The sequence below is a fragment of the Triturus cristatus genome, chromosome 11 (assembly GCF_964204655.1).
Source record: "Triturus cristatus chromosome 11, aTriCri1.1, whole genome shotgun sequence".
In the NCBI taxonomy this organism is placed as follows: Eukaryota; Metazoa; Chordata; class Amphibia; order Caudata; family Salamandridae; genus Triturus; species Triturus cristatus.
Window position 1 is genome coordinate 134449149 of NC_140594.1, and position 13004 is coordinate 134462152.

Sequence of the window (13004 nt, forward strand, 5' to 3'; positions counted from 1 at the left end):
CATCCCCTTTTTTAGGGCCCTTGTTTCATGGCACCAGTGGTCAGTTTCTTGCATGGCTCTGCGTTCCTGGCGCGGAAAGTCGTGTACAGAACTGATGTCCGCGTGCATGGGTGGCGCCTAAGTAGTCTCCGTGACGTCATCTCGGCACTTACGAAGCCAGCGACGGACGCAGTGCTGCACGACGCCACCTACTGACGCTCAGGGGTACTGCTACAAAAAACTTTCCGGATCCAGTCTGACACCTGGGGATATTCTAAGGTAAGGAATCTATCACTAACTAATGTCTCTTACCCCACCGATCCACCCACCGATCCAAATTTGCTCATCACACCCACAAATTCTCCACCACCACTATCAGCTGTCCCACAGGATGAAGGGGATGGGAATGAGGATAGGCCACAGGACATTAATGACCCATGGTAGGACTATGACACTGATCCGAAAACTGATAATGATCCAGATCTATATCCTTCCAAACCCCCACCACCTGACGACAACATAGGATACATAGTTACTTAACAGGGCCGCTCATTATCATGGGGTGGAGTTGTCCAAAGAGGCTCATGAAGAGGATTTCTTGTTCGAGACCTTAAGTTCCTCTCAGAGAGCTACTCTCACATTACCAATGCTCAAAGGGATGCTTAAGCATACAGACAATATCTTTAAAGATCCTGTGCGGGCAAGAATTATTACACCCAGGGTGGAGAAAAAGTTTAAGCCACAACCTACTGACCTCACTTACATCAAGGGTCAGCTACTGTGAGAAAGTGCTATCTTTCTTGCTGAATTGCTGATGTACTTTGACTGAGTGTGCCCTTGTAGTAAGGAATCCCTTAATACGTACATACATTGTTAAGTTAGCATAACCACGTTAGATGTTAGAGAGCCATCTTGCTGCTTTTGCGCACGACACTGCGTCTACATGTTATTGTTTAAACAAACTGCTGACTCGCGCTTTGCCTCACACGAGAGCAATCTGTTGTTACCATCCCGAGCTCTGCGCAGTGACCTTGGTCTGCACATGGTGTAACAAACAGTCTGGATCGTTAGACAATGCATGTTTTCCACTCCAGGTTGATCGACCCACTATTTAGCCATAACACACAGGCAGCTGCGAATACCTGAAAGTTGGTGCTTTTAATATTGCAGACATCATGTTTAATATTCAGACCGAAGACGAGCCTTCCTGCGAGAAGACGTCTGATGCTCCTGTGATGTGATTTCACTAAGCTGATCTGTGAGGTATGGGGTCCCCTGTTCAAGCCGAAGAGACCTTTTATTAGCATAATAATAATATTAGCTTCTTAGTTAAGGGAAGGTGGTAGTATCCACTGTCATTTATAACATGATCACTCCCTTTATATTCTATGGTATTGTAACGATGCTGATGGTTTTAATTATAATCATTTGTCTGCTTGTATTAGCCAAAGTACTGCATCTTAGGACACGTGGTCTATAAAAATAAACTCTTTTTATTTTCACCGTGTCTCTGTTGATTCTTGTTGTGGACTGATGTGAGAATAATATACGAACAGATGTTTCCGATTCCCACCATTCCTGAGAGTACACTGAGTCGCTTGTTCTGGGTTGTCTTTTCATTGGGACCGCCGAGCTAAATCTCGGATAACGAATGGGACACTTATGCTAGCCGGATACTGGGTTCTGAGGTGAGTTTCTGGTACACCACAATTCACTGAGGTCCTGGGGTTCTACGCATAGTTCTGTGTATAAGCAGAATCCCTGCAACACCCTGGGCTCCTGTCAATCAGGTAACCAGGGCCTGTGTCCCTTCCCTAAAACTGCCTAAACCCAATTGGCATTTCTGGCCACATGTCAGCCCCTCGTAAATGGTACCCTAGGTACCCAGGGCCTTGTGACCAGAGCAGGCCCCTAAGGGCTGCAGCCCTTATTGTGCCACCCTTGGAGGCCCTGTACCCTGCCACACACACACTGCCTTTGCAGGCTGAGTGCCTGGGTGCAGAACAAAACAGAGAGTCGACATGGCACACATCCCTGTGTGCCATGGCCACAACACACACTGCCCTGGCATACCTCAGTCACCCCTCTAGCTGGGTGCCCTATGCCAGTGGTGTGGGTACAGGTGCATGAGCCCTGTGCCCCTACAGTACCCAGGTCCATTCCTGGGCACTGTAAGTGCAGTGCTGCCATTTAAGAGTATATGATGCTGGGAGATCGTCAAACACGAACTCCACAGCACTATGATGGCAACGCTGAAGACTGAGAAGTTTGGTATCAAACTTCTCAGCACATTAAACCCGCACTGATGCCAGTGTGGGATTTAATGTACAATGCACGACAGAGGGCAACTTAGAGTTGCCCCCTGAACCTAACCTACAATCCACGTCTGTTCTGAGGCTGCCTAGGCTGCCACACAGCAGACATGTTGCTGGACCCCTGGGTAGAGAGCCATCCGCTCTCCTGGGCCTGCAACAATGCACATCCTGGGCGAGGTGCTAGCTCTCCTCCCCAGGATGGGCAGGGGAAGCATCAAAGGCATGCCGCCTTTGTGAACTTCTCCAGGCCACTTGCTGTACTCAGCAACTGGCCCCCACCGGTTCTGACCCCCTCTCAGGCGAGAAGACTGGTGGGAAACCACAAGGAAGGAAATAGAGTGTGCCAACCTCTGCCAACCCCACCCCTCAGGTGGGGGAGGCGAGGTGAAGCACATCTCCGGGCTCTCGCCATCCTGAAGATGGGGAGCCCTGCCCAATCAAGACTAGGCTACTGCCCCCTCCCACAGGAGAGTGGCAGGATAGGGGGTGTACCCACCCCAGGGAAGGGACCCATTGGTCCCTGCCCTTTACCTACCAGTAACGCCCCTAAATTTAGTATTTAGGGGCACCCTGAACCTTCCTTCCTCAGTTTCCGAAACAAGCAAGAAGCTCAAGAAACAAGAAGACCTGCCGTGCAGCTGCTAACAAGAGGAAGACACCAACTGATTTAGGCCCAGCCCTACAGGCCTGTCGACCCTCGTACCTGCTCCTGCTAATCCCCTGCGTCTCCAGTGGTTAGCAACCTCAAAAACCCTGGAGGACCTGACTTCCTTGTGACTCTAACCAACTGGGACTCCCAAGAGCAGTGGTACTCCGCAAAGCAAGTAACTGATCCCTGGCACCAGCCAGGAACCACGAACCCTGCACACTCTGCACCCGCCAAGCCTGGCCTGTGCCTGAGTGGACAAACACCAAGAGGACGTCTCCCCGGCGACTGTGACCCAGAATCCAGCACCCAAGGACCCACCTCGACGCTCCTGATGACGCCTGCAGCCTCAGAACCAGGGACCCCTCCAACCGCGACCAGCAGAGGGTAAGATTTCCCGACGCCAAAAGGCACCACTGCTCCCGGCGCCCTGTGGCCCCCTGTGCCCAACTCCTGGGTGCCTACCTATCCTCCACCTACCCAACTTACCTCTCGAAGTGGTGGTCGCAACTGAAGAATCTTCGTCCCCGAGCTTGCAGCCTTTGTTCGTCCTTGAGCTTCTCCATTGAGCGCCCGACAGCTCAAAAGCACCCTGCACCCAGCTGCCCGAGTGCCCCTGGGAGTGCAACCTCTATCCTAATCTACTTCCCCATTTGCCCTGAGCAAGTGACCAGGAGCCCAGCACCCACAGCCACGTGGCCTGCTTGCCAGCAGCCACCAACCAAAGACCCACCATAGGATAACATTGGGCCTAACTCTCTGCACCCGGCTGCTCCTGTGCCGCTGAGGGTGTAACAACTGTACCTACCTGACCCTGGGAGACCCCTGAGTCTATGCCCAGAACCTTAACTGTGCCAGTCGAGTACTTACCCAAAAGCCGAAAACTCACTTTTCTTCCATAGGGTAACATTGACTGGTTTCACTTGGAAATTCTTCTAAGTGTGGAGTTTTGAAACTTTAAAATATTCACCTAAAATCAGCCGAATTATGAAAACGAATGGATCTTGGTGCCCAGCACTGACCCTGAAAAGTAATTACAACCGTACTTATCTATAACTTGATTTTCCTCCATAGGATAACATTGCCTGGTTTTTGCCAGAAGTTCTAAGTCGATTTTTGAAACTTACAAATATTTGCTAAAAGTCGCCTGTATAACAAAAACGCATTCTTTCAACTGTTTAGAGTAGCGTTGCAAGCAGCCAATCATTGGCCCATTGCTAATGCGCAAGCTTTATTACCTCGCTACGACAGGGCTCATTGCGATGAGCTAGAGAATCTGATGCAATTTCTGCCCGATGGGCTGGTCCCACGAAGGGGGAGCTTCAAAGGCTTGCCACCTTTGTGAGCTTCCCCAGGCCACTTGCTGATTTCAGCAGCTGGTCCCCACTGGTTCTGACTCCCACTTTGGACGGGAGAACCGGCGGGAAAAACAAGTGAGGAAGAGAGGTGTGCCCACCTCTGCCAACTCCACCCCTTAGGTGGGAGAGGCGAGGTGAAGTACAACTCTGTCCCCGGCATCTTGCAGATGGGGTGACCCAAACTACCAGGGAAAGGCCACTGGAGGCTGGTATATTAGGGGGTGTACCTACCCTAATTAAGGGACCAATTGGTCCCAACCTTTACTTACCTGTAACACCACTAAATCTAGTATTAGGGGGCACCCCAGACCTTGCTTCCTCAGACAAGAAACCCGAAGAAGAAAAGAAGGACCGAATAGCCGTGCCCAAGCTAACAAGAGGAGGATGCCTACTGACTTGGCCCCAGCCCTACTGGTCTGTCGTCACCTTGAACCTGCACAAGCGAAACTCTGTTGTGTCCTGCAGCCAGCAGCCTCAAGAACCCTGAGGACCTGCCCTGCCTTCAAAAGAAAAGACTGTCTCTCATGAACACCGGCTTTGTTCACCAACAGACTCCAGGTCCGCCATTGTCCCTGAGTCTGCATGTGACGCCCACAGCCCGAGTTCGACTGGCGCAACACCAAGAGGATGTTTCTCTAGCGAGCCTGACTCAAGATCCGGTGACCCCAGACCTGCCTCCAGCCGACACCTGCAGCCTCAAACCAGAAGGTCCCCCCAACCGTAACCAGGAGCTGGTAGGAAGGTCGACCCTAAAAGGCACCCCTGCACCCGATGCTCCACGGCCTTGGGTGACCCAACCGACTGTGCCTAACCAAACCCCAGCATCCCAACTTACCTATCCAAGTGGGGTGGTCGCACCCTGAAGACCTTCGTACCCGAGCATGCAGTGTATTTGCAAACCAGAGACTCACCATTGAAAGGTACAGGGCACCTGATGCCAAAACAGCACTCTGCACCAGTGCCGCTGAGGGTGCACCTTTTGTGCTGGTTTGAACCCCCATTTGCCCTGAGCTTAAGTCCAGGAGCTTTGCTCCCACTACCCAGTAGTCTGGTAGTCCGCAGCCACCAACCAGAGGCCCCCTATCCCTCATTGGATAACATTGGGCCTCAGCACCCGGCCGCCCTAGTGCTACTGAAGGTGTAACAAGAGTGCATCCTTGACCCTGGGGGACCCCTGAGTCTACCCCCAGAATACCAACTCCTACAACCGAATACTTGCCGTTGAACCGATAACCCTATTTTCCTCCATAGGATAACATTGACTGGTTTTCTGTGAGAAGTTTCTAAGTGTGGAGTTAGAAAATCTAAGAAACCCTTTAAAACTGTAACTAAATAACAAAAATGCTTTTACTTACCTGTTTACAGGCAATGTCCCACTGCAGTATTCTTGTATCCAGTATACCTCACTTTGGTATAGTATATACAGAGCCAGCTTCCTACAGAGCAATGCCATTGAGGTCTGGTTAGTGTACTTTCAGAGTTGAAAACCAGCATCTATTAGCTAAAAAAGGGGCAAAACGTGGGAGGTAATACAACACAAACCCAGTTTCCTGCATAGACCATCTATGAAAAAAGCAAGATTGTGCAAACATAGTTCAATTCAAGTTCATTTTGATTTCACTGGGAACCACACAATCAATATTCAAATCATAAAACATAAATAAAAATACCACACAAAATGCCTCCTTTTTGCTACATCAGTTTCCACAGTTTGCATACAATATTGGCTATCGCAAACTCTTTCACAAGTGAACGCACACAGTCACACACACATTCTGTTTCTTTGAGTAGAGACTAGTTAAATACAACACAAAAACCTTCAAACACACACATTAGCAGAGAGCAGTGGGAGTAGAATAAAGAGCAGGTAAATGTACAAACAAAGTTGATAAGTAGCTGAATTGGGAAGAAACCAGCTTCTCTCTGTTCTACGTTAAAGGAAACAAATGTGGTGCTCTGAGCTACAATTTGCATATTAATGCTGAGGGATAGAAGTGATGTGTTCTAATATCAAGAAGGAAACAGTTCAATAGATACACCCAGTTGCCTATATATTTTTTTTAATCAGGCAGTCTAGTTTTTGCTTTTGCTAAGGCTTGCCACTGGTGCTATCTGTTGTAGAACTTGTGTGCAGTGTGCTGTGGCCTTTTTTGTGTGCTTTTGATGAGGAGAGCTTGTGGTTAACATTCACTGGCCTCTGCACACTTCTAGCATTTGGCTTTGTGTTTAGCAGCTGTTGTCCTGCAGTACAAAGATGTTTGTAGAGTAACGCCTTTGATATTTTCCTCACACTTCCATTTACTCTTGGTTCTGATATTTGTAATTGGGATTAATTTTACAGTTTTTTTTGGGTGCTCAGAGTGTTTAACTAAGTTTGTTTTCTACTGTCCTCGTCTCCAGTACTGTATATGCTTGACTGAGATGTGTTAAAATTTGAATTTCACAGCGGCCTCCACCAGTGCTTGATGCTCTTGGGCGTGTCATTTCTGAATCTCCGCCAGACCAGTGGGAAGCCAGGTATGTGCTGTCATGCATTTCACTCTTGAGTATGCTTATTGGAGCCTTTGATGAAGAACCAGTGTGCTGTTTGTATAGGTAGTTGATGACCTTGGTACTGCTCACCCGTTTTGGCTGGACAGAGAATAAGACACCACACACACAAAGGTCTTCAAAAGGTTGCCTTGTACTGTGGAGGTGAAACTGCACTCGCAGTGCAAGTGTGTTTCAAAAGTCTCTTTCAGCCTAAAGATGTTAGATTCTCTACTTTGTTTTTCCAGGTGTGGCATCGCCCTTGCCTTGAACAAGCTTTCTCAGTACCTGGATGGCTCTCAGGTGAAGCCTCTCTTTCAGTTCTTTGTGCCAGAAGCCCTCAATGATCGATACCCTGAGGTCAGGAAGTGCATGCTGGATGCAGCTCTTTCAGCCCTCAATACCCATGGCAAGGTAAGGATTGGCACCAGCAGTTAAACAACACTAGCAGTTAAACAACACCTGATGAATTGTCTCATGATTGTACGTTAGACTAAGTACAAACTTCACCAATTCTTCTAAGAGAAAAAGAAAGTTTTAAACTGAACTTCTCAATGAGCTACTGTACTTTTCTCTGTCTTTGTAAGATGCACCTATAATGAACACAGATTATGCCTCCCATAAAAGTGCATCACTGTATAAAGACTTTTATGCAACACAACTGTTAGGTCATATTATGTGGAGTGAACATACTTTTCTGTACTATAAATAAATACAATATACATTATGAACAGTTACACGTGCGGCAATAGTATGCCTTTCTTTTATGTATCTTGCTACTTTTGCCATGAGATTGGTTGGGGTGGTGAACTATTCTAATAACTTGTAACGGTGTTTACATTGGTTCCTTTCTGGTACTTCAGATAGTGGCAGTGTCCGTATTGACAAAGGAGTTGATTTTTAATCCACTCACAATATATACATATGGATAGAATTTTTTGTGTGTTTCATATGCTATCTCTAGGACTCCTTTCAATTCGTGCAAGTCTGTAAACTTTGCTAAACGGCCTTTGCAATATAAAGATTGTAACCAGCAGCTGAGTTGCTTGTCTTGGTAATTCTGATTTTGTCAGAATATTTTATTGAGCGCTCATCTTTTCACTTAACCTACAAGATTGCAATCAACAAAGGGAGTGCTTTGGTATAAAAGCAGGTCTTTAAATTCTTTTTGAAATTGCATCTAATGTTGAATACGTGGGATGAGCCATGAGTTTTAAGGTGGGAGCGTTCTACTACTTCTAGACATGAAGATGAGCTGATATCTAAATTTAGCTCAAACTAGAACTCAACTGTTGATCTTTATATTGCATGACTAGTGTATGTGAAAGAGCCATTTGAAAGTCAGTGGACTGGGGAACACATTCAGTTCAGCTTTTGGTAGGGCACCGGCAAAGACTTTTTGGTTTTTAGATTTTTGTGACCTTTGGTTCTATAACCAGTAATAAATTTGCCGATAGATTTCTGATTCTCCAAGCGGATTATGGAGATCTGCTTTAGAAATATATATTTTTTAAACTATTGCAGTGAGGTTTCTGGCAGCATTACTGTAAAGCATTGCAGATCTGACCTATCGTTAAATATTTATGTTGTGTGTTTTTTAGGCAGATGGTTCAGGTTGACTTGATGAATAGGGTCAGTTTCACTGAAGGGTGGACAATTTTGGCTTAAGCAATCTGTGTGCTCTAAGGGCTTTGCAAGAGTACAGGTGTGTTTAAATAGTTGATTGGAATTTGCCATGGGTGTGTTAAAGTTGTGCTTCTTGGGCAGAGGCTGAGGAGGTATTTTATCAGTCTTGGATTCTGATTGGAAGTGCCATTAAACCAAGTTCTCAGTTTTACTCTGTGTAGACTTTATGTTACTGAATGTTATGATGTACTTGTGAAATGCAATATCACTCATTATGTAAAGTATACTGCACACGGGATAGAAGGTATAGATCATTTGAAAAAGGGTCGCATGGTAGGGTACTTTTACACTCTAAATCTTCTTCTCTGTTATTTATTGTCCATACAGTAGGCCAGTTGTGGAAAAGGGTTAGTGGATTTTCTACCATTACCTCCAACAATAGATTCACATATTTCTTTTCCCATGGTTTACTCTGTCATTGCTCTGCTTAGATCTGTTAGTTGACCGATTTACCCTTGAATGAATCCGAGAGTCTTTCATCTTGACCTACCTTCCCTCGCTTTCCCTACTTCCCTAACTTATTACCCTTTTGTGTGCACTTCTAATCAGAGAAGTTCACGCCTCATCTCAGCACCCAATCATACATTCTTTCTCATGCTTTTTACACAGCCATCATCCTTCAGTCTGGACTTGTCCTAACTGACCATGCCACCTCTGCTTCCTTTCCTTTATGTGCTATACAGATCTTCTATGAACTCGCTTAATTTTGATCTGCTGTTGTCAACAAACCACTGTCACTGGTCATTTCTCTTTCAGGACAGTGTTAGTTCTCTTTTACCGGTGTTTGAAGAATTTCTGAAGAATGCTCCCAATGATGCCAGTTATGATGCAGTACGCCAGAGTGTGGTTATTCTCATGGGATCGTTGGCAAAGCATTTGGACAAGAGTGACCCCAAAGTGAAGCCAATCGTTGCCAAACTGATCACTGCACTCTCAACTCCTTCTCAGCAGGTATCTCCTTCCACAAAACATTTGGTAAAAAGTGGCATTATGCAAAAAAAGTTGCAAAAGTACACAATGGAGAGCAGATTTGCGGATGGAGCTATTGCATGCTTAATTAATGGTTTCTATTAAACATTAAAAGTTCCTTCTGTTAGAGGTACTGAACAGGACATCATCACTGGTAAATGTGACTCATTTGTGATGGAACACAGGACAGGTGACATAACCACTATTTAATGTGCATTGATTGAGTGGGTGAATGTGAAAGGGAAATTGCGTTTGCAGATACTACTGCTGATAAACAGTCTGGCATTCTGTAGGTTCAAGAATCTGTTGCCAGTTGCTTGCCTCCGCTCGTACCTGCAATTAAGGAAGATGCTGGAGGAATGATTCAGAAGCTAATGGAATTGCTGTTGGAGTCTGATAAGTATGCTGAACGCAAAGGGGCAGCTTATGGCTTGGCAGGCTTGGTGAAGGGCCTCGGCATCCTGTCCTTAAAGCAACAAGAGGTGATGGTGAAGCTCACAGATGCCATCCAGGATAAGAAGAACTTCAGGCGTCGAGAAGGTTAGGATTGGCAATTGTCACTTTTATTTTTCAATTAGGATTTGCACCAGTTTCCCCCATCCACTTGGCATGATTTAGTTAATGGAGCCCTATATCTATCCTCTTTATCTTTTATTATAACATTCCACAATGAACATAGCTGTGTATTGCATACTTGTCTCTGATAGTGTTCTCTAACCATTTCCACCTTCTTCTTTGGCTCTCACTGTTTTGAATGATGTACTTTCTAGAGTTTTTGCATCATGTGTTTCTGGCCTCGTCAAATTGTGGTTTTCTGTGCGACTCAGTAGCTGACATTCTTTCTACAGGGGCTCTTTTTGCCTTCGAGATGCTCTGCAATATGTTAGGGAAACTGTTTGAACCTTATGTGGTTCATGTGTTACCTCATCTACTTCTCTGCTTTGGCGATGGGAACCAGTATGTGCGAGAGGTGAGTATGAGTTATGATTCAATTTTTACCCTGCTTGTTTGTCTTGCTATTAAAGATAACTTCTGCAATTGCCATTTGTCATGCATCTTGTATGTTTGGCAACTCTGCTCTTCAGTGAAAAATTCAACACCCCAGGTTTTATATTTTATAGGCAGCAGATGAATGTGCCAAGGCTGTGATGAGCAACTTGAGTGCCCATGGTGTGAAGCTTGTGCTTCCATCACTATTGGAAGCACTGGAGCAAGAATCGTGGCGGACTAAAGCTGGTACAGAGACATTCAAGTTGCTTCTCTTTTTCCCATTTCATTGTAAGGCTTCTAAATCCAAGTATTCCATGTTGTATACCCAATTTCCATTTGTTTACACTTTGGTAGGTGTAATCTGATGTAAGTCTGTGGTCTTGCTAGTGGTATATATGCACCACATCCTTTCTTTACACACTGTTCCTTTCGAAGCCTCTCAATAAAGAAACATCTACTCTAATCTAAGCATCATTGCTGATGTATGTTGCTTTTATTATGCTTGCCACATCCATACTTCACACCACTGTTCCTAGTCATACTTCTCTTTATAAAATGAACACTACAAACCTCCTTTGCTATCCAGTAATATCGACTTCACTTCCTATTTGTGTTTCTTCTTCTTAAGTCTTGATGCAATAATGTGGTCCTTCTCATAATCTGTCCATTTCATCATCCTTAACACTCTGTTTCTCAGTCCAGTCCACAACAATGCTGCTGATCTTCTCATATCTTGTTTTTTTTATTCCTAATGTAATTGTGATTCTTGCATAGGATCGGTGGAATTACTGGGTGCTATGGCTTACTGTGCACCAAAGCAACTTTCCTCTTGCTTGCCAAATATTGTGCCAAAGCTCACTGAAGTATTGACAGACTCCCATGTTAAAGTGCAGAAGGCTGGACAGCAAGCTCTCAGACAGATTGGGTCTGTCATCAGAAACCCAGAGATTTTGGGTAAGTTTAATAGGAGTTTGTAGCCTGGTAGAGGAAATCCAAGTTTGCATTATTTGTTGTGTGAATTTTCTTGTTTATAATCTCTGGAACACTGTCCAGCACATTATTCCTATTCTTGTTCTGGTCAATTAATATTACTGAAAAAGGAACTGTTGCATCTAGCTTCACAAGTGGAATGTCTACATTTTGATGTGTGTAACATGCTGTTGATCAAAGGAAGAAAGCAAATGTGAAATTTACAAATGAAAGTCATAATCTTTTAACCAAGTATGACAGTGATAGTTACTTCAAACTATAAATGTCTGTTCGCAGCATGTGTGGCTGTTGATACACATGCTCTGTGTACTCCTGGCATCTAGTGTTTGGCTCGGATGTTTGCAGGTTGTTTTTCTTCGAAGTCATGGGATGCAGTGCGGCTCCTGCCTTAGTGGCCAAAGTGCATGTTCACCGAATCCATGTTATACTGTCTTTTTCTGCCATCGTGTTCTGACTTATACTGACTTGGCTCCGTGATTCAGCATTTTTCACCTGTTTTTTGGGGATTTTAACACCAAGCACTATGAAAAACTAGTCCAAGCTTACTTTGTTTTCTTCATCAGTCATCCTCTGAAGACTGATGCCTAGCGACCCAAGTCCCTGCTCGCCAGGGCCCTTCGAGGGCCGCTTTTACTACCGAAGAATGTGGACCCTTTAAGGGTGCTAGAATGGATGCCCTAAAAGACCTGCCCCCGGTGCCACACTAAGTGCCCGTTGGTCGGACCATCACGAGGTCTGTCCCCATGCCAGGATGCCGCTTCCTGGGAATCCTGCCTCACCTTAGGCTTGAAAAAGACCTTACTGTACCAAAGGGAGAGACTTTGGGCGCACTGCAAGATGCATCAACAGTCTTTCTCTGACGTCCCTGACATCTTTGGCGAACAAGACCCATTCAGCACTGAGGAAGTAGAGGATGACGGGTCCTCCGGCCATCTTCTCCTGTGCCTTCAAACCTGAGGGCGGAGAGGAATCCTTGCCGGCAGCTAAGACCAGCAGCCCTCGAATGAAGACCACACTCAGGGTCATAAGTGTGCGCTGAGTCGAAACTCACTGGATGTTCACAAGAGGCCTCACACCAAGGCAGAGCAACGATCCCAAGGGCGTTGAGTCTTATCCACAAAAGACTGACACTTCCAGGGCGTCTGCTGTCTTTGGACGCCAGTCAGCACTGGGAGATGGCTTCAGATCCGAAGAAGAACCACAGATATCTGTCCACTCTGAAGGCTGCATCAATGCTGAAAGTACTGACGACCATCTGTTTTGGGGAATCAGAGCGTCTAATCCTTCAAATGCTTCAAGAAGAGTTTAATGCCAAACAGAATCGCCTCTTTATTCATTCTGGCACCAGCAAAATGTTGGCTATACCACTTCCACCGAAGCCAACAGACACTGCCTCTTAAGATTGGGCTTGTCTTAGGGAAGGAACCCACAGGCCCCTTCGCATCCCAGTACGTAAAGACGGGTGAAACTGCCCTCCCCCCTATGGTACTCCACCAACTCTACTGCCATCCTAACACACATCACCCTCACTACCTCTGCCGG

The 13004-nt window shown here is 45.8% G+C and overlaps 1 protein-coding gene across 2 annotated transcripts in view; it reads left to right on the plus strand.

Moving 5' to 3' along the window:
- The window catches only part of GCN1 (GCN1 activator of EIF2AK4), a 693936-nt gene that overhangs the window by 443138 nt on the left and 237794 nt on the right, over positions 1 to 13004 (plus strand). For both annotated transcript variants that reach the window (XM_085633485.1, XM_085633484.1), the window contains exons 31-37: positions 6745 to 6815; positions 7076 to 7241; positions 9270 to 9464; positions 9776 to 10022; positions 10331 to 10452; positions 10604 to 10718; positions 11247 to 11426. In XM_085633485.1, coding sequence (XP_085489611.1) covers positions 6745 to 6815; positions 7076 to 7241; positions 9270 to 9464; positions 9776 to 10022; positions 10331 to 10452; positions 10604 to 10718; positions 11247 to 11426 — 1096 coding nt within the window. The remainder of the gene's footprint in view (positions 1 to 6744; positions 6816 to 7075; positions 7242 to 9269; positions 9465 to 9775; positions 10023 to 10330; positions 10453 to 10603; positions 10719 to 11246; positions 11427 to 13004) is intronic.